A 27587-nucleotide genomic window follows, 5' to 3' on the forward strand; every position below is an offset into this window, starting at 1 on the left:
ACACAGCGCTCGCGCGACGTCATTACGGCACGACGGAAACAAGGTTGCTGGGGTTTCGCCCGGCTGTGATTGTCCAGCTGTTTGGCTTCTCAGAGTTGGCGGTGGCGATGGGGGTCTTCGAGTAGTTCCCGAGCCTGCAGGCGTCGGCCGCCCCCCGAACTAGAGCCCTCCGCTCCCGGGCGGCCCACGGCCAGCTCTGATATCCTGGGGTGAAGCGGATTGGGGGCTCAGAGAAGGAAAGGGGAGGAGCTCTCACTCCGGGAGTTGGGAAGAAGGGATCCGGTCCTGGGGGGAAAAGAATGGGCGTCAAGGCTATGCTTATAGAAGGAGCAGAAGGTGGAACTTAAACAATTCCACCTTCTCCAAACGATTCCGAAGACGTCTGTGTTTCTGCTCGTCTGATTTCTAGCTCCTCTGTGCATTCGGTGGCCGGGGATAGTTCAGTGTTTTTATTTTCACTGATGTGAAAGTGGAGATGTTAATTACCCAGGAATGTATTTTTTTAAAATATATTTTATTGATTTTTTACAGAGAGGAAGAGAGAGGGATAGAGAGTTAGAAACATCAATCAGCTGCCTCTTGCACACCCCCTACTGGGGATGTGCCCGCAACCAAGGTACATGCCCTTGACCGGAATTGAACCCGGGACCCTTGAGTCCGCAGGCCGACGCTCTATCCACTGAGCCAAACCGGTCTCGGCTACCCAGGAATGTATTGATGTATGACTTGAAAATGATATATTGCTTGAGTAGTGTAATCAAGCAAATTTATACTAAAGAGAAAAAATAAGCAGTATTTTAAAAGCAGAACAGGGTTTTTTGTCACAACCCTGTGGTCATCACCTTGGCCTTAACCTTTGGCTACTGTCTGTCGCTAAGATGAGCACCCACCGTTCCTCTCCCTTTGACCCTGAGCGTCGAGTCCGGAGCACATTGAAGAAGGTCTTCGGGTTTGACTCTTTTAAGACGCCTTTACAGGAGAGTGCGACCATGGCTGTAGTGAAAGGTAACAAGGCCACACTTCCTGTGTTTACATTTACCCCAGCTATACCATAGCACTGCCATCCAACACCCTCCTCCTGACCCTTCCTACCTCCCCACCCTTGGTCCATAACTGGTTTTGGAAATCTGATCGACCCCAAACTTGCCGTTTTATGGGCAGAACCACCCAACTGTTCTGTTTCTTACATTTCATAGCCAGAGCTACAGACTGTCTTTGAAAACAGTTCATAGATGCCTATTGGTTTGTGTGGGAGTGGCCGCAAAGGCCTCATCCAGTCGCTGACCTAGGTAATCCCTTTGTTAAAGATTGAGCGGCCTGGGTCCCAACTAGGGAAGGAAGGATTCGTAATATTATCCACTTGAGATTTGTTGACACATGGAGGTTGTCAAGAGGGGAGCAGCTGTGTACAGTTAACTACACTGTGATGTTTATAAACAAGACATCCGAGTGATGTTGCTTCCATGTCTACACAGATACGCGCACTCATGTAGAAGCGTCAGCTTTCATGGCTACTTGAAACATTGTAGTTGTTATTGCCATGGTCAGAAATGGTTTGTGTGCTTTTCCAAATGTCCCTGTAACCCTTTTCATAGAAAGGATGGGAAGGGAATTGAGAATATATTGAGACACCCCCCCCCCCCCCGCCATTGTATCAGACACTGCTAGGGCTTTTCCTACACTCTCATTTAATTCCTAACAGCCTTGATGAAGGAAAGATAAAAGGCAGAAAGCATTGAGATGCTGTCTTCTTGTATTTTTTCAGGTGACAAGGATGTTTTTGTGTGCATGCCCACAGGGGCAGGAAAATCTCTCTGCTATCAGCTCCCTGCTCTGTTGGCCAAAGGCATCACCGTGGTCATCTCTCCTCTCATTGCACTGATTCAGGTGAGGCTTAGGGAAATGAAGATGCTGGCCCAGAAAGTTTAGGGGAAGGTTGTTTATCGCTGGAAATTTCACTTCTGCTTTCTTTGGTCTTTTGCCTCTTACATTCTTTGATTTGCTTATCCCCCTCTCTGTACCCGAATTGCTCATACGCGGGCTTCTCCACTAGTGCATAGTACTGTGTGGTCTCTTACCTTCCTATGTTACTTTTTGTCCAGACAAATATGGAACTGTCTCGTGCACACGCATGCAGATGGGTAGAGTGCTAAATTGATGGGGGCTCCCTGGTGTCCTGCTTTATTCTGGCAAGGGCGCACCTATGATAGAAAAAGGGATGAGAGGCCGATTGGGATGTTGTTAACACCTGCTCTGCACTTCTGACTATATTTGAGGCCTGCAGATGGGCAGCTAGAATCAGAAATGAGGAAGTGTAGCCATGTACTAGTGGTTAAGAGCTATCAACTGTGAAAAAAGAGACAGGAAAGAACGATAAGAGCGCTTAATGGGTGATTGCTGGGGCTTTGTGCTGGAGCTTTATGTGCACTCATTACACCTTTGAGACGTAAGATTTCATTCTCACAACAATCCTATTAGGTGTCACTATTTTTAAAAATATATATATTTTTATTGATTTCAGAAAGGAAGGGAGAGGGGGAGAGAGAGAAACATCAATGATGAGAGAGAATCATTGATCGGCTGCCTCCTGCATGCCCCCTACTGGGGATCAAGCCTGAAACCTGGGCATGTGCCCTTGACTGGAATTGAACCCGGGACCCTTCAGTCCGCAGGCCGATGCTCTATCCACTAAGCCAAACCGGCCAGGGCAGGTATCACTATTTTTATAGGAGAGAGAGAAAGAGTGAGAAAATGGACAGGCTAAGGTTAAGAACCAGCGCAAGAGCATGTGGCAGGTAAGTGAGCCAGGATTAAATCCAGGTCTGTCTGCCCGGCCGGTGTGGCTCAGTGGTTGAGAGTCGACCTATGAACCAGGAGGTCACGGTTGATTCCGGTCAGGGCACATGCCCTGGTTGTGGACTCAATCCCTAGTAGGGGGCATGCAGGAGGCAGGCAATCAGTGATTCTCTCTCATCATTGATGTTTCTATCTCTCTCTCTCTCTCTTCCTCTCTGAAATCAATAAAAATATATTTAAAAATAATCCAGGTCTGTCTGGCTCCAGAGCCTGTCCTCTCAACCACGTCACCTTCAGTCCTTGCAGGCAAAGAAAAGACATGTTGGAGGGTGGGAGAAGGACGTTGTATGACTGGGAAATACCCCCGAGATGCTGAGGGCCAGTTTACTCCCCTCAGTGTGTCTCCCCTTCTGCCCTCAGGACCAAGTGGACCACTTGCTGGCCCTGAAGGTGCGAGTGAGGTCCCTGAACTCGAAGCTCTCGGCACAGGAGAAAAAGGAGCTGCTCTCCGACCTGGAGCAGGAGAAGCCCCAGACCAAACTCCTGTACATCACGCCGGAGATGGCGGCCTCGGCCTCCTTCCAGCCCACCCTGAACTCCCTGGTGTCCCGCCACCTGCTCTCCTACCTGGTGGTGGACGAAGCTCATTGTGTTTCCCAGTGGGGGCACGACTTCCGCCCCGACTACTTGCGCCTGGGTGCCCTGCGCTCCCGCCTGGCACATGCCCCGTGTGTGGCTCTGACCGCCACAGCCACCCCGCAGGTCCGTGAGGATGTGTTTGCGGCTCTGCACCTCAAGCAGCCGGTTGCTGCCTTCAAGACTCCCTGCTTCCGGGCCAATCTCTTCTACGACGTGCAGTTCAAGGAACTGCTTTCGGATCCCTACGGGAGCCTGAGGGACTTCTGCCTTAAGGCGCTTGGCCAGAAGGCTGGGAAAGGGGTGAGGGCACTGAGCTGGGGAGCCCAGAGCTGGGGATTGCTTTTCTAAGACCTTTGCTTTTTCTGGCTTCCTTAGCCCAGACGAGCTGTAGCTGCTTAAAGCACAGAGACTCGTCCCTCTGGCTTCCTGGCGTCCCCTCACTGGGCTTTCCTTGTCCGGAAATTCTCTGACTGTGGCCTTTGCAGACTTAGTCAGGGTTTGAGGGAGAAGGCAGAGGAGTTTGGTTGGCTGGGCCTCGGGGTGGGTGGGGGGCGCTGAGCCGCTTTGGTCCTGCTCTGTGAGAGGGGCAGAGCCCTGCTGGGCGGCCTGCCTCAGGGAGACGTGGGGCTGATGGGAGACGGTGCAGAGCTCCTGTTAGAGGCCGCAGGACAACGGGCTGATGGCTCGCTTTCCCAGCGCTGATTTCCTTCCCGTGTCCTGTCTTCGCCTTCAGGTGCTGTCCGGCTGCGGCATCGTCTACTGCAGGACCAGAGAGGCTTGTGAACAGCTGGCGATAGAGCTCAGTTCCCGGGGGTTGAGTGCCAAGGCCTACCACGCAGGTGAGGGCCGCCCGGGCCATGTGGTCCGCTCCGCTCTCTCAGGCCTCTTGGCACGTCTCTTGTTCCTGTGGCTCCTGAGAAATCAGGTGGTCTGCCATCTGGTCTAGCTTCCCAGGCAGAGCTAAAGTGGTTCACTCAAATCCACAAGAAGGAGTCTGGCCAAGAATGGGGTCTAAAATGAGACTGGGACTCCGGAATGTTTTCTCTCGCCCTGTGCCCAGCAGCCGGGGAGGAGTTGGTAAAGCCCAGCTGCTGGTGTGGAAAGAGCACAGGCTTTGGAGGCCAACGGACTTGGGTTTGAATCTTGGCTCTAACATTCATTGAGAATACAGGCCGGGGCCTTTATATTTATTAGCTCAGGCTCAGAGAGGCTAAGTGCCTGGCCCATGGTCATACAGCAGGTAAGTAATGGATTCAGGGTGTGTGTGTGTACAGTGCCCGACATAGTGTCAAACCCAAGACAGACAGGGAAATGCGAGCTCCCTTCTCCACCTTCCCCCCTTTTTAGGGCTGAAGGCCTCTGAAAGGACGCTGGTGCAGAACGAGTGGATGGAGGGGAAGGTCCCCGTAATTGTTGCCACCATTAGCTTCGGGATGGGAGTGGACAAAGCCAACGTCAGGTGAGCTCTGGTTCTTGTCTTACCTTCCTGGTCAGGGCCTGGCTGGGGGTGGGCTGCCAGGAGGACCAGGTCCCTGTGTTCCTTCTAGCGCCAGCGGGGAAGGAGGCCCCAGGGGAGGGTCCCTGGGTCACAGGCCGCAGTGATGGCACAGCACGTTCTGCTGATCCCCAGGAGATGGGCCGCACTCAGACCACCAGGCTCATTCATTAACACAGCGCCGCTCACTCACGTCTTAGCGGAGGGCCCTGTGAGGGGTGGAATGAACCATCTTAACCTGCTCCCTGCGGGAAGTCAGAGGCAAAGCGCTGTTCCCATCGCTGCTTGTTACTGCCGGCTGACGGGCCGGAGGAGACGAGTGCAGCTGGCCTCCCAGGCCCCGCTGGCGGCGGTTGGCTCTGACCTTGGGGAGACATTTGGGCTCCAGACGGAAGCGCTGGCTTCGGAATAACACCAGCAGTGATGCCGTGCTGGCTGACGGAGCTCTTCTGCACACGTGGTCTTGTCAGTGACTCTGAGTTGGTCAGGGTAGGAATCAGTCTGCGGACTGCATTTGAGAGAACACGGACTTTATATTTTTATGTTTTAGACTTTTAGTGATTTAACTGGAGTGACATCGGTAAATAAGATTACATACAGTTTCAGGTGTACAGTTCTACAATACATCATCTGTCCGAACACGGACCTGGGAACCTGAGTTTGGATGCTGGGTTGGCTGTGTCTTGTTAGGGGCCAACTTTGAAGTCAGACACCCCCAGGCTGAGACCCTAGCTCTGCTGTCCCCTCGCTATGTCCCCTTGTACAGTTCACCTCTGCATCTCAGGCTCGTTGTCTCTGGCATGGGGCTGCCTCCCATGATGGTGACTGTAACAGTTCAATGAGACAAATGTATACACTGGTTCCTAGCAGGTACTCCTTGTTATCCCTTTCCCTCTCCAGAGAGATCCACAAGGACCTTTTTCAAGGCTGTGGGGCTCCTAAGTGGCCTAATCTGATTTGTTCGTTTAAGTCCAGTATGTTTTTCCCCACGGGACCTCTGATCGGGGTTTTGTCTCTCGTATGGGTTGGAATTGCCCCTTGACTGCTATGGCTCTGACCTGGGCTGCTCCATGGCAGAGAGGCCTGCTGATGGACTGCAGGTGTCCTAGCCCCGTGGTCAGCAAACTGCGGCTCGCGAGCCACCTGCAGCTCTTTGGCCCCTTGAGTGTGGCTCTTCCACAAAATATCACGGCCTGGGCAAGTCTATTTTGAAGAAGTGGCGTTAGAAGAAGTTTAAGTTTAAAAAATTTGGCTCTCCAAAGAAATTTCAATCGTTGTACCGTTGATATTTGGCTCTGTTGACTAAGGAGTTTGCCGACCACTGGCCTAGGCGTACTACGCCCTGGGGTCCTCTCTGACTTCTCGCCCACCCAGCCCTGCTCACTGGAGAGCCCTGCCCCACCTGCTCAGAATCACTCCTCCCCTCAGGTCTCCTGCCACGCCTCATGCTGCTTGCCCCTTTGGGTCCTGCAGGTTTGTCGCCCACTGGAATATTGCCAAGTCGATGGCTGGGTACTACCAAGAGTCTGGCCGGGCGGGCAGGGACGGCAAGCCTTCCTGGTGCCGCCTCTATTACTCCAGGAGCGACCGGGACCAAGTCAGCTTCCTGATCAGGAAGGAAGTAGCAAAACTCCAGGTAAGTCCCAGGCAGTAGTAGCCCTTTCTGTCCAAACTGACAACTCTCCGATTTCGCAGCGTATATCTGAACTCAGATGGAGATTCTGTAAGCTGGAGGGGTGCTCCTGGGGCCAGACGGTATAGCAAGGGGGAATTGTATGTTGGTCGATGGGCATTGCAACAAGCTAGGTTAGACTTGTTTTCTTTTTAAGATTTTAAAATTGATTTTTAGAGAGGGAGGGAGAGAGAGAGAAACATCCACGTGAGAGCAAAACATCAACCGTCTGTCTCCTGCACGCCCCCTACCTGGGATCGAGCCCACAACCCACGCATGTGCCCCGACAGGATATCGAATTGGCAACTTTTCGGTGCTAGGACAACGCCCAACCAACCGAGTCATACCAGCCGGGCCTAGACTTCTTTCTTTATGTTTAATTTATCTTAGTACGGTCTTGTGTGTGCATGTTCTTTTCCATAGTCAGGATCAATCCTGCCTTGTTTTATTCAGCATTGTTACATAAGCATTTTCTCATATTTTTATGTAAGTTCTTGGTTTTTCTCTTTAGTCTTTAAAAAAAACATCATGCATTCTTTGTCCAGAGCCTAGAAACAGACCCACGTGTATAAGGAAAATTGATGTATGACAGGCAGCGTTGCAAATCAATAGAAAAAGGATGAACTGTTGAATAATTGGTGCTGGAAAAAGATAAAATTAAATTCCTAACTCCCATACCGTACATATGCGAATTACCGATGGATTAAAGACCTCAAAAAAACTGTAAAAATGGGGAGAAGTACTTGATGGCCTTGAGGAAGGGAAGAGGATGTCAAGACTTGAAAAGCAGAAACCATCAAGGAAGATACTCTTACTTGACTAAATTCTAACTAAAAATTTCTATAAACACAGTGATAAAGGAGCCATTGTTGGGGAAATATTTGCAGCATATGTAAGTGACTGAGCACGTAGGGAACTCTTACAGGTGAGTGAAAGGCAGCAGCTGAGAGCAGGAAGTCTGAGTGTCACAGGGCAGGGAACCGGACTAGTGAGCGTGTGAAGAGATGCTCACCTCACGGAGGGATGGGAGAAACGCAGGCTAGATGACGAGCTGCTTACGCCCACCAGAGCGGCAGCAATGGAAACCCTCTTTGTGGGGACGCGGGAAGGGTAACTCACAGTGTTGTCAGGAACGTAAACTCGTACGACTGCTTCGAAGAGAGAGGAGGTGATAACGCGTAAGTGGAGGATGCTGGTGCTCTGTGATTCGGTAATCCCACGTCTGCATAGACAACCTGTCACGTGTACAGGGATGTACAGGGATGTTGGCTGCAGCACCTAATAGTCAATCAGACTCTTCCTCTGTAGAGTGTTGGATAAGAAAACAGTGGGTTAGACACAGGGGAATGGGCTAGAACAGAGAAAACTGACCCAGTAAATCTACATGAATCAACGTGGATCAATCCTCCAAAGCATAATGTGTGAAGTTGCAAAAGAATACATGTAGACTTTTCCTAAAGAATGATGAAATACAAGTACTTATTTCTAGTCCCACTAAAAGAACAATACAACGACTATACACACACACACACACACACACACACACACACACACACACGGGGACAAGGAGAACAGGAAAGAAGACATCAGGAGCTAGAAATGTCAATGCATATCTGCCCATTTATAAGAATTTATAAAAAAAAAAAAACCTGGCAAGCCCTAGCTGGTTTGGCTCGGTGGGTAGAACCTGTGGACTGAAGGGTCCCAGGTTAGATTCCAGTCAAGGGCATATGCCTGGTTGTGAGCTTGATCCCAGTAGGGGGCGTGCAGGAGGCAGCTGATCAATGATACTCTCTCATCACTGATGTTTCTCTCTCTCTCTCCCTCCCTGAAATAAATAAAATAAAAAAATTAAAAAGAAAACCTGGCAAGACGGATGAATGTAAGACATATTTTTAAAAGCAGCAGCTTTTCTCTGCATTAGCATAAGTACCTAGGAATGGAAATGATAAAGAACCCATAAACTAAATAGTAGATCTGGAAAAATACAGAATGTCGAAGGCAAACAAAAGGCTGTTGTTGAGACTAAATAGAGAGCTTCCACCCCCTGGCACCAAACAAAGGACATGAGAAAAGCTCACCTGAAGACGTTCACTCATCAGTGACCACATACATGCAAACTTAAGTGAAAGGTTTGGCACGTGTGTTAACGAGCTCTAACACACTTCAGTGGCCCGGGGACGGGCCCGCGTCCCCCTTACAGTTACCCATGCGCGGTCAGGTTTGGGGACACTGTTTTGTAAGTGGCTTTCTTACTCTCATTTGATGTTTTTCTCTCATTTTTTGAGCTACAAGGTAGTTCACCTATGGAAGACTTTTGCTAAATGGTCGTTATTGGGGCGACATTGGTTGATAAAATCATATAGGTTTCAGGTGTACAGTTCTGTGATACATCATCTGCACATTGTATTGTGTGTTCACCACCCCAAGTCAGGTCTTCCTCCATTTATCCCCCCTTTACCCTCTTCCACCTCCCCACCCCCTTTCCCTCTGGTGACCACCAGAACAAATGTCGTTTCTTGTCTCCAGGAAAAGAGGGGGAACAAAGCGTCTGATAAAGCTGCCCTCCTGGCCTTTGAGGCCTTGGTGACCTTCTGTGAAGAATTGGGGTGAGTGATTTATTCGCATGTTTCTGAACAAAATGTTACTGAGATCTTTTCCACGCCCCGCACCCACTCATTAACCAGCTAACGTGGGGCCACTCTCGGGCCATCAGGGGACCCTGCCTGCATGGGGTGTCTCCAGCCAGGCAGCCTGGAAGTCGGGACCCTTTCTTTCGTGGAAGGCCCCCGAAACGGACGGCGTGAGGACTCGTTGAATATTTTGGGTCGTCGTCCATCCACCCTACTTTACCCCCTTCTGGAATGGATGGCCGCATGCGCAGCTCAGTCCTGAGCCCCTGGCATTGTGGTCATCACGTGCTGCTGAGCAGGGCCTCTGGCTTCACTGGAGGAGCCGCCCTCAGCCTGGACCCGAATAGGCATGTGGCGCGGCTTCTCCCTCGGCGGGGGTGCGTGACGGGCTTGGCGAGAGATCAGCTCCCCTCACATCGCGCCCGCCTGCCCACTGGGAACTCACTTACCCGTCTTATCTGCATCTGCTGCCGGCGGGCCGCGAGGAGCCCGGGAGCTGCAGTGACAGGCAGGTGGCGGCGGGCGGGCAGGTTCCGAGCACAGCCGCTGTGAGCGGTGTGGGCGGAACATCCAGGGGGGCTCTGGACAAGCTGGGACCACCTTACACTTGTTATTAGCCCTTCAGTCTAAAACGCTCCTCCATCCTCTGCTTCCTCTGAGCTGCGGCCATGGGAGCGTTCAGTTATTGGTGACCCGGCTCTTTACCTACTAGCGTCAGAAGGAATGGCAATTAGGTTTGAAGCGGCCTCCGGCCTCCAGGCCTCCCTGTGTTTAGGCCTAGATTGAACTGGGCTCTGGGGAGCCGTGGGGGACTCAGTGGTGAGCACGAAGGGACCTGCTTTTATGGGGCTCGGCTCAGTGAGAAAGACAGACGCTTATCAGAGAATCACATAAAATGTATAATCCAGGCTGTTCAAGGGGCTTTGAGGGAAAGGTCCACGGTGTTTGGAGAGTGTAGAACAGGTGGCCCCCCTCCTTGGCCCCCGAAAGTCAGGTCATGACTCTTCAGACTGATCCACCTTCTCAGGCAGAGGGAGTGCCCCAAACACAATGGCGAACAGCATGAGAAGCAGGACGGTGATGACGAATATGCTGATCACGGCCAGGCCCCCCTGGTCCCAGGGGTTCTGCCAGAACTCTTCCTTCCAGAGGCGCCTCTGGTCTGCTGTCAGTGTGTCCATGTGGACCTGTGAGGGGGACAGAGGCACTGAGTGCAGGGCCTCTCCCTGCCCCAGGCGCCGCCCCCGCCCCGCCCCCAGGTTCACCGGCTGGGCCATCTCTGAGACCCGCAGGCCCCCTGCAGCTGGCAGACTGACGTGAAGGGGTCTCTGGGCTCGATGCCTCCTGTGGGAACGGGCGAGGGCTGGCACCCCCGAGGGGCCTTTGGGTCCTGTGGAGGCCACCTCTGGGTTCTCAGAGGCGTGGGCAGGACTTCCTCTCCCAGCTGAGACCTGCTCGGCTAAAGCTTTGCTCTAGGCCAGGCGTCCTCAAACTACGGCCCGCGGGCCACATGCGGGTGTTTTTGTCATTTTGTTTTTTTACTTCAAAATAAGATAGGTGCAGTGTGCATAGGAATTTGTTCATAGTTTTTTTTAAACTATAGTCCGGCCCTCCAACGGTCTGAGGGACAGTGAACTGGCCCCCTGTTTAAAAAGTTTGAGGACCCCTGCTCTAGATCCTATTTTTCCTGCCTCGATTGGCACACATTGGGAGCGTTGTGAGAGGTCAGCATGGCTGCGGAGGAGTGGACAGCCTGGAGCAGAGACCTCCGGAAACTTCCTTGGAGGCAAGCCTGTAGCCTACAGAAGGGAGTCAGGGCAGAGAAGGAAGGCGTCTTACCTGACTCTGCTGTTAACACTCCCGAGTCCTGAGAGGGCGGACGGGGTGACCCTTAGGGGCCCACACTTTGGGGGATGAGCTGGAGAGGCCAGCAGGTGACCGGAGCTGTGCTCTGACTCAGAGAAGCAGCTGATGGGAGGAAAAGGTGTCCTCAGTGCCAAGTGGCCCTGACCAGACCTCATTGCTGTCACAAAGGTGACAAAGGTGGGCCAGAGCCCGTTGCCTAGCAACCTCTGGTCCCTTTCTGCCTTTCACACTTCCTCCCTCAGCTGCATTCTGTCCTTCTCTGATGTCATGGGGGGGGGGGGGGGGCGCTGCTCAGGGCACACGTGTGGAGATGTCCTCGATAAGAGAAGTCAGCCGTGGGGTGAGTAGGGGAGGAGACTGGAGAGGGCCCTTGCCCCAGGCCTTCCATCTACTCCGGAAGCGGGTCCTGCCTCCCTCTGTCAGGATGAGCTGTGGCCTGAAAGGACCTGCCGGGAGCTCAGAAGCCCTGGGGCTGGAACCACCCCTCAGGCTCCCTCCTGCGGTGCAGGGCGAATGGGTCACTGCGCCTCCTGCTGGCACCTCCCGGAACTCATTTCTGGGCGGAAGTGTTTACCCCCATGGAGGCTCTGGGTGCTGTGGGCCTACCTTCTCCCCGGGCCTTTGTCTGCAGCTGCTTTGTGTGGTTGGTTCCTGCCCACGGGTGTGACAGGCAGCTCGGAAGTGGGAACGGGTCGGTGCCCTGGCATGTGATGCCTGGTGGCCACCACTCACTCCACAAGTCAGGTGTCAAGCTCCGCTGTGCCAGGCGCTGCTGCCCAGCATGAATCAGAGAGGCAGGCCCCCTTCCAGAGCTGACATTCTAGCGCACTGTCCTCACCCGGCTTGTAGGAGCTTTTCTAAGCGCCCGTGCCCAGGCCGCGTCTCGTACCACTTACGTCACTCCCTGGGCGTGTCAGCCCCCTGCTTGGAAGAGCCGGCCAGGTGATTTGGATGCGCAGCAGGTGCAGGGAGGCGGGTGAGGTGCAAGTCCCTCTTAGTAATCATGGGCTTAATTGACCCAGGCCGACCTGACTAATGCCCTTGGCCTGCTGACCGCTCCCAGCCCGTGGGCGGGTCTCTAGGATGCCCTTGTACTTCCGCTCCATCCGTGAAGTCGATGCTTATCAAGAATCAGCTGGTTGTTCCAAACCTGTTTGTGGCAGTTGTCATTGTAATTACATAATTGCACTTAACATTACGTGGAAAATGAAGCAACAAGGATAGCCGAAGCCCCAGTGTCACAGCGGGGGACAGGCACGCTCACAGAGCCAGGGCGTGAGTGCGCTGGGTGTGAACTCCGCTCCGCATCTCAGCTCCGACTGTGCGGACCTCCGTGCGTGGGGAGCCCCTTTCCGTCAGTACCTCTCTGACCACTTTGGAGTGACTGGAATCACTCACCTAATGTTCCCGCCCACATATCACCGCGGTGTGGACGGCCGTGAACAGTGTGTAAAAAGGCAGGAGGATCTCACACTCGGTGTCTTAGGGGGCGTCTTTAAGTTCTTGCTCTGCTTCCACGAAGCCAAATGAGACAGTCCAGGAGCTCTGGGCAGCAGGCCACACCGGCCAGGAGAAGACCCTGGCCCCACCTGCGTCAGGAAGACCATTGCTTTCGCCACCTTTTTTAGTCACTTGCTGGCCCCGACCAGAACATTCTGCTGACAGGACTGCCATGGAGAGAAGGGGGCCGGGAGGGGGGAGGGTGCTGTCGGGGCCTGTGGCGGAGCCTGGCCGGGGCCTGAGGGGACGCCCTGGAGGAGAGATGTTTGCGCGGAGACATGGAGACTCGGTCAGACTTAGGATTGGGAGTTGGGTTCTGTGGCAGGTGGCGGGCCCCAAGGACGGGGCGGGAACTGTCTTCAAGGACAAATTAATTTGCCTCAGTGTTTTATGGTCTGGAACTGGTTTCACCCACAAGCAAATAGGCTCGTCGCCGTGAAGATTTGGTTGTGGATTGCTTTCAGTAGTTAATGTTTGAGAGACAAGTTGCAGGACCAAACCGGTTTGCAGGCTCTGCGCCACATTTTGCAGAGCCTTGACTGAGACTCTTGCACGGTGGCTGCACGGTGGCGTCTGAAAAGGCACGTTGTACAGACAGTGACTGCACGGCCTTCAGTGCAGAGTGAGGCCCTTTTGAGGAACCGAGAGCCCAGAGGCCACAGGGGGAGGCACGGAGAGCCTGCTGGGCGAGTGTGAGCCCGCTCAGACACCGGCAGTGACCGCAGGCGGCGGCCTCAGACACGGGCAGTGACCGCAGGCAGGCGGCGGCGGTGGCTTGGTCCAGGGGGCTGCGGTCCAGGGGGGAATGGAGAAGTGTTGGGTCTGGAGTCAGCCAGACGGTCTGGTCTCGGGGCCTAAGACAACCTGAAGGTGCCCCTTCCAGGGCCACCACCCATCCTGCTGTGCCTGTTTCTCCTTTCCCACCACGGGGGGCGGGGGGGGGGTATTGCTGCCGCCTGTCCATCCCACCTGCCCCAGAGAGACCCAGCTGGGAGCTGCCGTCGCTGGCGCAGCTCTGGGTGCAATTGAAGCCAACCTGGGGCTTGGCCCGATTGGCGGGGGGTGGGGAGGGCTCAGGGTGCGCCCGTTTGCCAAGGAATGGGGAGGAGCCAGCCCCCTGAGGACAGGGCCATGTCTTGTTTGGACACAGCAGTTAGGTACTGCGTGGCCTGGCGGAGAAAAATGCAAATAAACCAGCCAGCCCGCCCGTCAGTATCAGGGCTGTCCCTGTGTCCTCCACTTCTTGGCAGCTGGACCAGGAAGCTAGAATCTTTTCTAACAAAGAGGTTCAGGCCCAGCCACCCCCAGGAAGGGACATCCTTTATACACACACACACACACACACACACACACACACACATATATATTTTTGTGTGTCATCCTTGTGCAGGGGCCATGCTCATCTTCTCTGTGTCGTTCCAATTTTAGTGTCTGTGCTGCCAAAGCCAGCACGGGAAGGGACATCCTTGATGCGGGTGAAAAGTCGCACGGGGACTGGGCCGCTGCGCTGTTGGAGCAGCTCCTGGACCGGGGCTTCCGGGGACCCTCCAGGCTGTGCGGGTGGCGGTGGTGCAGGGACTGAGGGAGACAGGGCCTCCCCTCCCGCCCCTCCCGCCTTCCTCCTGGAGTTTTCCTTCCGGGAGGGAGACCTGGTTGGGCCCCACCCGCTCCCAGGAGGTTATTCTGAGACAGTTCAGGGTGTGGGTGTTTGGGATGTGGGGTTGGTTGGTGGAGATAATGGGATCAGAGCCTTCGCTCTGGGAGGCCCCGGGCTGGGTGTGACCGGGGGGGGGGGGGGGGGGGGGGGCTCTGCAGCCGGCGGGCTGGGCCCAGAGGCGGCTCTGCCACTCTGCAGCTGGTTGAACGTAGACAAATTATCTAGCGTCACTGAGGCTCAATTTCCTCATCTTTAAAAAGTGGCGCTAGTGTTATCTGCAGCATTGTCACTGCGATGATTACATGATGCAGCCCAGCTCTTACCACAGTGCCTGAGCATGCCCAGTGTGAGCCTCAGTGGGTTTGTTGCCTTTATGGCCACACCATCACTGTTGTCATCATCTTTCTGAATCCCATTCTTCAGGGTGGGGGGCGGGGTTGAGGAGGCGGCAGATTCTTGGATTTCTTTTATTTTGTACAGACGCACTTCTCCTCTGAATCTTCCATCGAAACCAAACCCACAAGTCCCTGGACACCAGGAAGTGAAACTAGCCAGAGAGCTCCCCTGCCCGCCCCCTGCCAGCTGGAGGGGGCGGTGGTGGCAGGGCTGGCGTCCCCTCCCCACCCCGTTTTCTGGGCCACGGGCTTCTGCCCTCAGGCGGCCAGAGCATGGGCTGCCCGGCCAAGGTGGCAGAGGCATATACGGGCCTCTGGATGGCTCTGGGGACCAGTGGGGACGGAGAGGAGGTGCCCTGGGAGCCTCTGCCTCCCCTGCGTCATCCTGGGCTTCACCCACGTGCCACGTTCTCCGGAAGAGAGAGCGGACTGAAGTGGAGGCGGGACATCTGCGGAGCTCTTAGCAGGTGCCCCGCGCTGTGCCAGGCTCGACAGGCCATCTTAGGTCATCCCACGAGCACACCCCAGGGGGCAGTGACCAGGACTAACCCATTTCCCAGGGAGAAAGCGCGGCTCGGGAGGGTCGCATCACTGACCTGCATTCCCACAGCTGGAGGCTGGGGCGAGGGTCTGAACCGGGCAGTCGGGCACACAAACGGGGAAGGGCGAAGGCGTCGGGACGCAGGTGTGGACAGAACTGGGGCCCGGCCCCTCTCTTACTCCGGCCGTTGGGGAAGACCAGAGGCCTGAGCCTCTAGCGCGAGGGTGCAGGCTCAAGTTAATGGCAGTGGCAACTGCTAAGTGGCCTTTCTGAGCCAGCACCTGCCTGGGACACGCAGCGTCCATCGCTGCCCAGTGGGCGTCTGGGAGCCAGAGCTCGTCAGCAGCTGGTGCTTGACAGGCATCGCCCTGCACCCGCCACTGGTCCCACCGCATCCCGCCGGCGTGGTCCTCCCGCTTTCTCGGGCACAGGGAGCGCGCTGGGCACGCCCTGGAACTCTGGCACGCGGCGCTGCTCATGCCCAGAACCCAGCCCAGCGAGTCTGATGCCCAGAAACATAATGAAAAAGCTTTTACTGGGAAAGAAACAGGCAAACACTGGGCTGGGATATTGACACGCTCCCTCTCTGCTGGGGAGCGAGGGCCCAGGAGCTCCTGCACAAAGTCCCCGCGACTGGGCGGCTCCTCTTTGGCGTGGTCAGCAGAACCCCAAGGCCAGCTCCCCCAGGTGCGGGCTGTTCTCCATCGAGGTTTGGGGACCCCGCTTCCGTGTTTCGTTAAAAAGTGCAGGTAGGCCAAGATCCGCGGTGGTTGACTCTGTCCTTGAAATGGTGGCTCCTCCTCGGCACGTGCTCACTGCAGGGGGAGGTCCTGTGACCGTGACGGCCCTTGTTTCCTTGACAAGCCCCCACGTGCCGTGCCCGGGTCCTGGGCGGGGCCAGAGCTGTGACAGCGGACTTGGTCTCGAGGAGTCAGGGCTGGGGGGCCAGGCCGACACCCGGGCGTGGCGTCATAGTCTCTCCAGCTTCTCGGTCAGCTCTCCGCCCTCATGGCGGGGTCACAGGCCGCACCTGGGCCTTCCTGGCCCTGGGCTCGGGGCAGCAGCACTGAGTGCAGCAGCAGCTACAGGCCACCAGCAGCAGCAGCAGCACGGTGCCTGGAGGTCGGGGAGACAGAGGCACCGGGCTCCGAGGTGGGAAAGAAGGAACGCCCACCTCTTCCCCAGAAGCCCCTCTGGGGGTGGGAGGGCCTCTGCCCGGAGCCGGGCAGCAACACCCGAGGCTCTCCATGCCGGCCACTGGAGCCGGACCTCCTCCCTGTGGCACCTCCTCCGCCTCCCGGAGCTCTGGTCCCTTCATCCCTGGGGCAGGATGCTGGGTGCCTCTGGTCCCAGCACCACCCAGCCCATCCTTGAGGCATGTCCCGGGACCAGGGGAAATGCCTCGTTTCCCCCAAGGGACATCTGCTTCCCCTCCTCTGCCCGGGAGACACCGAGCCACTCCGCCAGGGCCGCACTACCACCCCCCCACCCACCCCCCCCCCCCCCCCGGCCAGCAACGTGGTCTCGCCCCCCGGGTGCCGGGAAGAGCCGAGGAGAACCCGAGAGCCCGACTGACCTGTGAAGAGGAGGATGACCGAGAAGGCCACGATCTCCACGGGCTCGGCCTGCGGCAGCCTCTGCAGCTTGAGCAGCAGCCTCTCCCCCACCCAGCGCATCTCCTGCACGAAGTCGGCGGCCCCCATGCTGGGCCAGCTCCCGGGTTCCTGCCGGCTGTGCTGCGGGGAGAGAGCACCTGAGTCCCCACGGGCGGGCGGCTCCGAGAATCCACCCTCCCGCTCCCCTGGGCCCGCAGAACGAGTTTGTCAGGTCTCACCCTCTCGCCCCACTCGTCACACCTGGTGGCTCAGGAGGGAGGGAGCCCGTGGGCCCCAGCTCAGTGGTGGTCCCCAGCCCCCCACAGCTGGCACTGCCCGGGGGAGGGAAGCTGGTGATGGCAGCCTGAGGCCCTGCTGGGAGCTGCTCAGGAGCGCCGGGCACGGGAGGGGTCTGCCAGCCGCCGAGGTTGGCCGTTGTTTCTGTGTTGGGGTGACTTCACGCTCACACTGCTTGGTCTCAGACACCAGTCCTAGGTTTTCAGGTGCCCTGGACTGGCGGCTCCCCTGGTGGCCCTGGGTCACTCAGGACTGGGGTACCGGCAGGGAGAACGGAGGTGGGGTGGGGGGGGCGAGAAGTGAAGGGCCAGCGTGCCTGCAAGTCGGGCATGTTGTGGAGCTGAGGTCCCTGCCCTCCGCCTCACCTGCGGCCACAGGGAGCCTGGCCTCTTAGGACAGGGGCCGGCGACAGCGTGCCCGCCCAGCCTGAACCTGCTCTCCAAGGCAGCTCTAATGCCAGGGCGGCTGACAGGTGGCCGGGGCTTGTGCCAGACCTGGGGCTCTGGTGACTGCCGCCGCGTCCCGGTGTCAGCCAGGGGTTCTCCGGGGGTGGCTGCGGTCTGCGAAGCCCGTCACTCCCGTGGTGCCACCGCACCGCCTCCGGAGAGCCGCCCTCTGCCCTGGGCCGCCTCCCGCCTCGCTGTGCTGTGCAGCCCTTGGTTGACCCACAGCGACCACAGCCGCCCGGTCCTTCTCGGGCAGCGCGGACTGTAGAAGGCGGGGCCTCGTGCTGTGGTCACTGAGGACACCTGGGCCCTCTCCGCCTCCGTCCCTCAGGCCTGCGCCTCCTCCTCCAAGTCCTCTCTCTGGCGGTTGCGCCAGCTGCCCTAGTAGCTCTGTCTGTTCCGTCTTGGATTTGAAGCTGTCCCCTTCCTGCTTCGGCGACTGATGTCTCTGAGTTTCTCGTGTTACGTGAGGATGAGGTGCCAGTGTTTCGAGGCTGGGGGAGGCCTGGCCACCTGGCGGCACAGAGCCTGGCACGGGGAGGAGCCCAGCGCATGGGACTCCCCGCTGGGTGGGGTCTGGCCAGCGCAGGAGAGTTGAGGTGGCTTTGGGGGTAGGGACCTTCCTGCAGCACCGGGGGGTTTCACTGCGCCCTTCATTCTGGAATGTTTGTGGCGTGGGACGGAAGGGAGGGGAGGCCGTTTTAAGTGATGCTGGGGCGGCAGGCAGTGATGGCTCCCTGGAAAATCAGCTGCTTTCCTGTCAAAAGCGGGACCTTTCCTTCTCTCGGCCCCCTCCAGGGGCAGCATGCTTCCGCAAAGGCGATTGGGATCCGGTCCTCAAAGGTGCGAAGGCACCGACGCCCAGAATGCCACAGGCCATCACTCCTGCCTCCTTTCTTTTACAAATGGGGAAACCGAGACCCGAGAGAGGAAGTGACTTCCCGAGGTCACCCGGCCGGACAGGTCTGACCAGCCCCCCTGTGCTGCCCCACCCTGTCTCAGGGGAGGCCCGTCCTGGGCAGCCTCCTCTCTGACCAGCAAGATAAGCCCGCCCACGGGCAGCTCGCCGAGGGCACTGCCCAGCGGCGGCTCGGCTCAGTGCCCTGGGCCCTGGGGAGCGGGTGGGCTCTGCTCAGTGCCCTGGGCCCTGGGGAGCGGGTGGGCTCTGCAGGGCAGCCGGAGCGCACCCTCACGGGCCCGGGACTCTGCTCTCACCAGGCCCGGCTCCCAGGCCCAGCCACACCTGCTCTGTGAGAACCCCGAAGGACAGACCTTGCACGTCTTTGCGTCTCAGGCCCTCCATGTTCCTCCCAGAGCGCAGGCCCTCTCCCGTGGGCACACTGAACCGCTTTCCCCCATTGACCCTGGAGCAGCCCCTCCCTCGCTCCGAGGCCGGTGGGCACCCCGCCCCCAGGTTCCCACCCTTGGGTCTCGTTCCAGGGGGAAGCACAGGGTTGAGGAGCTGTTCTCCCTCCCTCTTCATCCGCACTCGGTCGGCTTTTTCAGCCTGATTGGCCCGGTGCCTGCACTGCCTAATGTATCCATCAGACACGCTCCTTAAAAGAGGTGGACGGAGGGCAGGGGCGCTCTTCACTGTGCTCCCACCCCCAAAGCCCCGGGAGGGCTCCGAGGGTGTGGCATGGAGGCCGGGGCCGAGGGGCGTGGGGAGGAGGGTTACCCAGGTTGGGAAAGGCGGGGTTTGTTGATCGGAAGCCTCAGCTCCTTTTAAAGTCAGCCGTCCTCCCAGCCCGGAGGACCCCACCCCCCCCCGGGAGGACTGGGTCCGCAGCAGTAGCAGCAGCAGGCGTGGACCTGGCATGCTGGTTTTGCACCCAGGGCCTCTGGAGACCAGAGCTGGCCAGCCTCGCCCGTCGGGGCTGCTCCCTGGGTCCCATCTGCGCCGGAACAGGCGTGGGGCTGCTGCACGCGGCTCTTCTGGCCCAGAGACCGATAGCAGCCCCGGCTTTTCAGTTGCGCTTTGTCATCTCCAGCTTGGGCTTGAGCAGGAGCCTCAGTGGGGGCCACCGGGGAGTTGGAGGGGCCCCTTTCCTGAGAGGGAGGCGGCACATTCCAGCAGGTCCCAGGCGGTCCTCCCAGTGGGCTATTTAAAGCCAAGGCCAAGGGGGCGCCTGCCGCCTGGTGCCCAATATAGCCAGCAGCCGTCAGGCGACCATGAGCTGGTGCCCCAGCTGCTGCTCTGGAGGGAGCCCTACTCGAGTTTCCAGCTGTGGCCTGGGGAGAGGGGGGGCTCTGGGCTGGCTGCCTCTCCTCCCGGTACCTTCCCAGGTTGGAGGGAGGGGGGCAGGCCAGTCTAGTGGGGCTACTGAGAATTCTCCGTTTTTCTGATCTTTCTGTCTCAGGTCCACCAAACTCTGTAAAACTGTACCTTCTGCCTATGAACCAGGGAACCAGAGTCCCTCCCAACCCCATGCCGGCGGGGGGCGGGAGGAGTGAGGGGGGAGCGGGGGGAGGTGCAGGGCGTCAGTTAGAAGCAGCCAGAACAAGCGTTGGCCCTTCTTGGACCTTCCCAGGGTGCTCCCCGCTGGAGCGGCCGCCAGCAGAGGGGAAAGTGAGCAGGGCAGAGGGCAAGGCTGGCCGAGCTGGCCGGACGGGAAACATTCCTGTGTGTGTCATCTGGAACAGACAGCCTTGCAACAGGGTGGCCAGGCGTCCAGACACCTGCCACTCGGGACACAGCTTCCCTGTTTCCTCCTCGCAAAGCTGATACCCAACTCCCCGGGGAAGCGGCGGGTGTGTTTGTGACTGATAAGTACAGGGCCCCAGGGCTGCTGGCTCAGCCTGTTCTTCTGTCGGGGTTGTAGCCACCCTGCCCCAGGGCATTGTCTCATTGGAGAAAGAGCTAGAATGAATAATAACCTGAATGTGTGGGAGACCTGTGTGGCCAGCAGGGCAGAGGTGCCTGCCCCCTGTGTGCCGTGGGGAGCCGCCCCATGACACCCCTTTTTGTCTCGGCTCCGTCTTGGGAAGTAGACACTGGTCCCTCCCTCCCCACCTTACCCGCCTCCAGCACAGCCCAGCGTCTTCTCTCTCCTCCCGTGTGCTGCCCTTCGCTGCAGGACCTAGAGTCTCCCCAGCCACCCGCCAGGCCAAAGCCCACAGCCTCTGCCGAGCCAGGAACACTGGGGCGATCCTTGGCCCCGCGCCGCGTTTCTAAGTAGACACGGGCTTGTTTGCTTTGGGAAAGGCACCCGGAGGGCCGGGGGGACTTTAACCCTGGCTTGAGGACAGGGAAGCGGGCGTCAGCCTCCTGGGCAGGGCCGCTCTCCATGCTGCCTGGAGGACGGGCTAAGGACAGTGTTACCGTGGCGCAGCAGAGGGCCAGGCACTAGGGACCCCTCTCTGCCCCCCCCCCCCCCCCAACCTCAGTCCCACGGTCCTCACCTTCTCCCCACCCGGCCCGGGTTGGGAGACTGGCCCTCTCACTCCTGTGCAGCCTTAGGGAGATGCGGGCTCGTGGGGCTCTCAGTGGCCCCGGGAGGAGCACGTGAGCGGAGCCCGGGGCTGAGGACACTGGTGGTCAGCAGGCCAAGCCCCCACGAGAGGTGGCAGCGGCGGTTCTGGTCTGGGCCACAGAGAGGCAGAGCTGCCTGGGCCCGGCCACATGGCTGGGGGGCCTTGCCCTGAGCCTCCTGGGCTGGGGGAAGCAGGCATGGCGGGCGCCGCCTGGGTCCTGGGAAAGGGGAGCTCCGTGGGCAGGCGATGTTCTCTCCCAAGCCCAGCAGCCACGTGCCTCGTGTAAGCCCCCTGAACGGAAAGAGCTTACACTAATGTGCAGAGTAAGCAGGCACCCTGCCCCTCGCCCGCGTCCCCGGTGCTGGGAGGCTGCGAAGCAGGGAGAGCCCGGGTTGGAACTGGGGGCTGTCCGCAGACTGTGACCAAGTGTGTCCCCCATGGTGAAGGGTGGTCCTCCGTCCATGGGGCGGGGACCTTGCTGCTCCATTCCCTCCATCCCCACCCCCTCAGCCGTGGCCACTCACCTGGGAGCTCAGGTGCCGGAGCTGCGGGTGCCGCCGCCGCAGGTGCTGGGGAGCCAGGCAGCCCGGCCTCTTCTCCTGGGGCCTGTCCTCGGCCTCCCGCCACCTCTGGTGACCCAGTGCTGCTCCCTGGACGCCTCTCCCCCTGCGAGCCAGCGAGCGCTCCGCTGGTGCTGACAGCCAGCTGCTATCTGGGCTTCAGCTTTTTTGTTGTCGGTCGTCCAGGAGATCCAAGTGTCAAATTACACGGGGCGGCCACTGAGGGGGGAGCCGGCCATGGGCGGGCGGGGAGTCCTGCTGAGAACTTGCCCTGCCCCGGGAGGTCCCAGGAATGGCCCCACTCTGGGCTCTGTCTCTTGCTTGTTCCTCCTCTTCCTCTCCCTCCTGGTGGGTGTGTGCTAAGCCACGTGGGCTGGGCCTGGGCCGGGAGCTGATGAAAGAGGAGGGTTCTCTGTTCCCCAGCCGAGATGACCCCAGGGAGGTTCCCGCTGAGGTGTGGAGTGGGCAGGGAGGGAGGGAGGCCCCCTGCACGCCCAGCTCCTGGGCTCCTGCCCTACCCTCAGGAGGGCCTTTGGCTCACATCCCCACCACCCAACCTGCAACCTCAGGCAACTCCGGGGCTGGTCCTCACTCCGGCCTCTCTAGGGAAAGAGTAAATAGTGGGGGGAGGTGCCAGACCACCCAAGAAGCCAGCCCCCCACCCCCACCAGGAATTCTGGGGAAGAGCTCAGGAGTCCCAGTGACCTGGGAGTGGCTGTGCTTGGCCTGCTGGCGGGGGGTGTGCCTCGTGTGCCTCGGGCCGGAGGAGAGTGGATCCTGCGGTCTCCTTGCCAAAGAGCGTGCCAGGCCGTGGCTGCACTCGGGGCGGCTGTCGGGGCAGGCTCCAGGCCAGGCCGGGCCCTTTGACATTTGGCTGGTTGTGCCACCCTGTCGACCAGACTGTGCCTGGAACAGGACAGGAGCCCACCCCAGCCTGCGTCTCCGAGCTGTCAATGGAGCCCTTTGAGTGTGAGCACAAAACCCCAGTGAGTCAGGGCTTGGGGGAGGGGAGGGGTAAGGAAGCCAACCTTGTGGCCACACCACTGAGATGCCAGAGCCTCCCGAGGCCGGACAGGCAGCCACTGTGCCGAGGTACATACAGGCTTGGGCCACAGAACGTTACACACTGGTTTTCGGAGCGGCGCCGACAGCGCCCTCTGGTGGCCGCCTTGGCCTCCTTGCCGTCTCTGGCCATTCAGCGTGCATCCTCCACTCAGCTAAAGGCAGCCAGACCGGCTTCCTAGGGGCTGGGTAGCAGTCAGCTCTTGTTCCTGAAGCCTGCTCCTCAGGGTCTCAGCTGTTCAGGGGTTTCTCGCACCAGCTCCTCTTGTCCCTGGGACGGGGCCCCTGGACAGCTCTGCCTGCACACACACGCACACGCACACACACACACGCACGCACGCTTGCAGCTGGACTGGCCATTTGTAAGGGACTTGACAGAGCTGTGCAGCTCCTATGAGATGAGGAGTCTGCGATGCTTAACGCAGTGCCGACACGGAGCAATGCTCAGCCCGAGCTCAGGGACTGCCTGGGCCCTCACCCCTGCCTCTGCCATGCTGCCTGCTCCAGGTGCCGCCACGCCGCCATTGCCAAGTACTTTGGGGATGCACCCCCCGCCTGCACCAGAGGCTGTGACCACTGCCAGAACCCCGCGGCCGTGCGGAAGCAGCTGGACGCCTTGGAGCGCAGCAGCAGCTGGAGCAAGACCTGCATCGGGCCCTCCCAGGGCAATGGCTTCGACCCTGAGCTGTATGAGGGCGGCCGCAGGGGCTACGGGGGCTTCAGCAGGTGAGGGGCCATGAAGCCGGGCCCCGCCCACTGGAGATGGTCTGGCATTCTCTCCCTGGTGCCACGGCCAGACCATCCTTCTGCACCATGGGCCATGCTGGGGCTGCCAGGGCCTCCCGAGGTGTGTGTGTTGGGGGGCAAAGGCCGGGCAGGGCTGCTCATGCCCAGCCTGTCCCCTAGGTATGACGAAGGTTCTGGAGGCAGCGGGGACGAGGGCCGAGATGAGGCCCACAAGCGGGAGTGGAACCTCTTCTACCAGAAGCAGATGAGTCTGCGCAAGGTGAAGGGGGTGGGGCCTCTGTGGGGTCCAGGTGCCGCCTGCTCGCTCACACCCTCAGCACCCCCTTCCCCGTGCTGACCTGGGTGCTGTCCTGCAGCGGGCGGGATGCCTCACCAGCCTTCCTGTCCTCTTCCAGGGCAGAGACCCCAAGACAGAAGAATTTGTGCCCCCAGGTCAGTATAGGGCCTGTGGGCTGTTTCCAGGGTGTGGATGGAGGATGCCTTCTTGGGGGGTTGGGGACTCCAGAGAGTAGAAGGCAGAGTGGAGAGCCTCCCCCTCCCCCCCAGATGAGGACTGTCCCCTGAAAGAGGCTTCTAGCAGGAAGATCCCCAGGCTCACTGTGAAGGTAAGAGGTAGCGGCTCCTCACCCCTGCCCCCCAGCCTCAGGCTTGTGTGACCGACCTCTCCCCGCTCTCCCTCTGCAGGCCCGTGAGCACTGCCTGGGGCTGCTGGAGGAGGCCCTGGGCAGTAACTGCCAGGCTGCAGGTGCCACTCAGGGGTGAGTGTCCCCGGTCACGGGTGCGGGGGGGTGGGGGGAGGGTTCTCCACGTCCTGTTCCTTTGGAAACTGCTGGAACTCTGGGTCCCCAGCCTGTTTGGGAGCTCCCTCCCCTGCTTGCGGCCCATCCTACTCCCAGGGGATGCAGCTCCCTACAGCCCCACCACAGGGCAGGCTCGGTCACCCCGAGGGGCTGCAGGCTGCCCAGGATGTCCAGGTTGGCATCCCGGCCCCAAGGCCGAATCCCACCAGGCCCGGAGCCATGTCCAGGGTCCCCCAGGAGAACCCACCGGAGCTCAGCAGGCAGAGGGCTCAGGCCTGCCTGACACCTCCCTCCATCCCTCAGACCTGACCTGCAGGCCAAGGCTGTGGAGCTAGAACATGAGATGTTCCGAAATGCCAAGGCTGCCAACCTGTACAAGGCCAGCGTGTTGAAGAAGGTGGGCGGGGCCGGGGGCGGGGTGGGCGGAGCTTGCTCCCGGTCAGGGTGTGAGAGGTAGCCCCTCCTCGCTCCCAGGCTGGCTGCCACCCTCTGGCCCAGACCGCCCAGAATCCACTCCTCACCAGAAGCCACTCATTTGGGGGAGCCCACTCCCCCCTTTGCCAGCTGGAAGCACTTCTAGCCAAGCCCCTGAGGACTGGACCGTGTCTAGTGTCCAGTTGCCTACAGTCGCGGGCCACAAAGCCCGCCTGTGGGAGCCTGTGGGTGCCTAGCATACCTGCCCACCCTGCCCCAGGTGGCCGAGATCCATAGGACCTCCAAGGACGGGCAGCTCTACCACCCGGCAGGCGGTGCCAAGGGCTGCAGTGCCCAGGCCGAGCCCCCAGAGCCCACCGAGCACGACATCCTGCCGGCCTCCCAGGTGTACTCGGTGAGCGGGCCTGGGGACGCTGGGGACGGCACCACTTCCCTGTCCTCAGCTACGGCACAGCCCCGCCTCCCCGGACAGCCCCGCCCCCTGACAGCCCTCCCTATGACAGCCCTGCCCCCCCTTGACAGCCCCGCCTCCCCCGACGGCCCTGCCCCCCTTGACAGCCCCGCCCCCGACAGCCCTGCCTCCCCCGACAGCCCCGCCCCCTAACAGCCCCGCCTCCCCTGACATCGCAGTCCTGGCGCCAGGGTGCCCCAGGCAGGCCCGCGAGCTTGTCTGCTCCCCGCCTGTCTCTCTCCAGCCCCACCGCCTGACCCCGGGGTTTGGTGCCGGCGTTTCCCTCCCCCACCCTTCAGATCGCCACAAACACGGCCATACCTGGACCAGCCTTGGAGTGCCCTCGAGGGGCCTGCTGGTCAGCACCCTCTCTCCTCCTCACAGCTCAAACCCAAGCGGGTGGGAGCCGGCTTCCCCAAAGGCTCCATCCCGTTCCAGACGGCCTCACAGCTGATGGAGGAGATGAGGGCTGGGGGGCAGGCCCTGTGGCCTGAGCAGAGAGGCGAGCAGGAGCCCCCCAGCCAGCCGTGTGGCCTCCAGGATGAGGAAAGCAGTGAGCCCGTCCCCAGGCTCAGAGAGGCCCCCGGAAGCAGTGCTCATTGTGGGGGGCCCTCCCCTGAGAAGGCAAAGGGCCCCTCTGGGGGCAGCCCCGCGGCCAAGGCCCGGGCCAACAGGAAGCAGCAGCTCCTGGCCGCTGCGGCCCGCAAGGACTCTCAGAACATCGCCCGCTTCTGCCAAAGGGCCAAGGGCCTGCCTGTCCTGGCTGCAGCCCCCGGGGCAGAAGGTGCCAGCCCTTCCTGTGCTGGGGTGCGGGGACCCCTGGCTGTGGCCCCAGAGACACGGACCGGGGAGGAGGATGGAGCCCTAGGATGTTCGGCTGCTCACCCCCAGACTGAGTGCACCAGGGAGGGGCCAAGGTAAGAGCAGGGCAGTCCCAGAACCCTCTGGAATCCCCTTCGCTCACGGGCCTCCGTGACCACTTCCTACAGTGGGCTCTGCGGGCTGCCCGGCCGAGGGCACAGCTGGTACCTGGAGCCCTGATGCCTGCTCTCTCCTCGCCAGTGCCTGCCCACTGCGAGACCCGGGGCCCCCTGAAGGCCAGCTCACCCTCCCGGAGGGGACCCCGAGGGGCAAGCGGCCCAGGCCCCAGCAGGTACTGCCAGGGAGGGAGGCTGCGGGCAGGCCGGCTCCACTCTGTCTCCACGTCCCAGGGGGGCTGGGCTGGGCGGGAGGGAGGCAGCGCGTGCTGTGGCCAGTCTTCCAGAAGCAGGGGAGGGGCCGGTGACAGGGAGCCAAGAGTGACCCTCCACTATGGCCCCGCCCAGGAGAACCCCGAGAGCCAGGCTCGGAAGAGGCCTCACCCCTCAGCCAGTGCCTCCATTCTAGCCGAGGCCAACGACAACATCTTGGCCAGCGGTCAGAGCACCTTAAGCCGCGCGGCCCAGGGCTCCTGCCAGCTCGCGGCCCCGGGCACCTCCCTGAAGGTGGCTGCGAACATTGTGGTCAAGTGCCTGACCCCTTTCTACAAAGAGGGCAAGTTTGCCTCCAAGGTAGGCTAGGTGTGTGGGCTCTGCCGTCCCCGGGGCCTTGGGCACGGTGTGGGGAGGGCAGGGCTTGGGAGCCACTGGGAAGCAGGCGAGCCCCGGCCCGCGGCCCTCTCCCTCGGCTGCCTTGCCCTGTGGTTGCTCGGGGCCGAGCCGGGGTCTGAGCCCTTTGCTCCTCACCCTCCACCCGCAGGACCTGTTTAAAGCCTTTGCCCGCCACCTCTCCCACTCGCTGGCTCAGAAACCCTCTCCTGGGAGGAGCGGTGAGTGCCTGGGTCACCGGCCAGGCGGCACTGGGGGCCCTGCAGGGAGGCGACCGGCCCTCACACTCCCCCACCCCGACTCTCTAGTGAAGGAAGAGGCCCAGCACCTCATCAAGCAGTTCTTCCAGGGCCGCGCCCGCTGCGAGAGTGAAGCTGACTGGCACGGCCTGTGTGACCCACAGAGATGACCGACTGCTGCCCGGCGGGACCAGTGTCCCCTCTCTCCCCACCCCCACCCCACTCTACCGTGGGCCCGCTGGGCCTGACTCAGGAATAGGAAGGCGGACAGGCCTGCTGCCGCCAGTGGCATCTCTTTGCTCAGGGGCATCTCTTCTCAGGGTCCTTCCCCCTTCCAACCACACCTCGCTGTGGAGATGGCCTGGGACACCTCCCAAATCAAGGTCAGAGGTCAGCCCACCTTCCTAGGTACTTGCAAGGCCTGAGGCCCTCTCTCTGCTGGCCTCAGGAGCCCCACCTTAGAAGGACGTGGGTGGCGTGGCTGCTGCCAGGGGAACAGGAAGAAGAAATGGTCCCTCCACGTCTTGTACCCGAGCTGTAAGCCGGGGGAGGCCCACCTGTGCGAGGCGGGGGGCTCCAGTGCAGGGCTGAGGGTGCGGGCAGCGGCCGGCCCTGCTTCTCGGCTCCTGCTCGGGAAGGCGGGGCTGGACCGAGGCGCCTCCCAGAGGAATAAAGTCTGTTCTGACACGTGCACGCATGCA

The 27587-nt window shown here is 59.9% G+C and overlaps 2 protein-coding genes across 3 annotated transcripts; one reads left to right on the plus strand and one right to left on the minus strand.

The window, feature by feature from the left end:
- Positions 1–37: 37 nt before the first annotated feature.
- RECQL5 (RecQ like helicase 5) lies at positions 38–27555 on the plus strand. Its single transcript, XM_079798370.1, has 20 exons — positions 38–199; positions 865–1005; positions 1766–1887; positions 3217–3735; positions 4169–4274; positions 4783–4894; positions 6404–6566; positions 9132–9211; positions 23136–23354; positions 23535–23634; positions 23771–23807; positions 23922–23980; positions 24060–24133; positions 24479–24572; positions 24870–25004; positions 25446–25978; positions 26124–26214; positions 26387–26611; positions 26799–26868; positions 26956–27555. Exons 2-20 carry the CDS (start codon positions 879–881, stop codon positions 27054–27056), a joined length of 2967 nt encoding a protein of 988 aa, XP_079654496.1. The 5' UTR covers positions 38–199; positions 865–878; the 3' UTR covers positions 27057–27555.
- On the minus strand, positions 14230–22070 carry SMIM5 (small integral membrane protein 5). Of its 2 annotated transcripts, none has more exons than XM_079799162.1 (3): positions 21531–22070; positions 16771–16925; positions 14230–16310 (listed from the first exon to the last, which is right to left on the minus strand). In XM_079799162.1, the coding sequence occupies exons 2-3, from the start codon at positions 16895–16897 to the stop codon at positions 16201–16203; spliced, it is 237 nt and encodes a 78-aa protein (XP_079655288.1). In that variant the 5' UTR covers positions 16898–16925; positions 21531–22070; the 3' UTR covers positions 14230–16200. The 2 variants fall into 2 exon arrangements, with proteins under 2 accessions (XP_079655288.1, XP_079655287.1); XM_079799161.1 differs by having other exon boundaries at positions 16771–16930; positions 21531–22062.
- Positions 27556–27587: the final 32 nt, after the last annotated feature.

The sequence above is a fragment of the Cnephaeus nilssonii genome, assembly GCF_951640355.1.
Source record: "Cnephaeus nilssonii genome assembly, chromosome: 19".
NCBI lineage: Eukaryota > Metazoa > Chordata > Mammalia > Chiroptera > Vespertilionidae > Cnephaeus > Cnephaeus nilssonii.

Coding starts and splice junctions, on each gene's coding strand:
- SMIM5 (XM_079799162.1), bottom strand. CDS start 16,897: ATGGGGGCCGCCGACTTCGTGCAGGAGATGCGCTGGGTGGGGGAGAGG. Junction 16,311..16,770: donor GGTCATCCTCCTCTTCACAG/GTCAGTCGGGCT, acceptor CCCGACCTCCAG/GCACCGTGCTGCTGCTGCTG.
- RECQL5 (XM_079798370.1), top strand. CDS start 879: ATGAGCACCCACCGTTCCTCTCCCTTTGACCCTGAGCGTCGAGTCCGG. Junction 6,567..9,131: donor AGGAAGTAGCAAAACTCCAG/GTAAGTCCCAGG, acceptor TCTTGTCTCCAG/GAAAAGAGGGGGAACAAAGC. Junction 26,869..26,955: donor ACCCTCTCCTGGGAGGAGCG/GTGAGTGCCTGG, acceptor CCGACTCTCTAG/TGAAGGAAGAGGCCCAGCAC.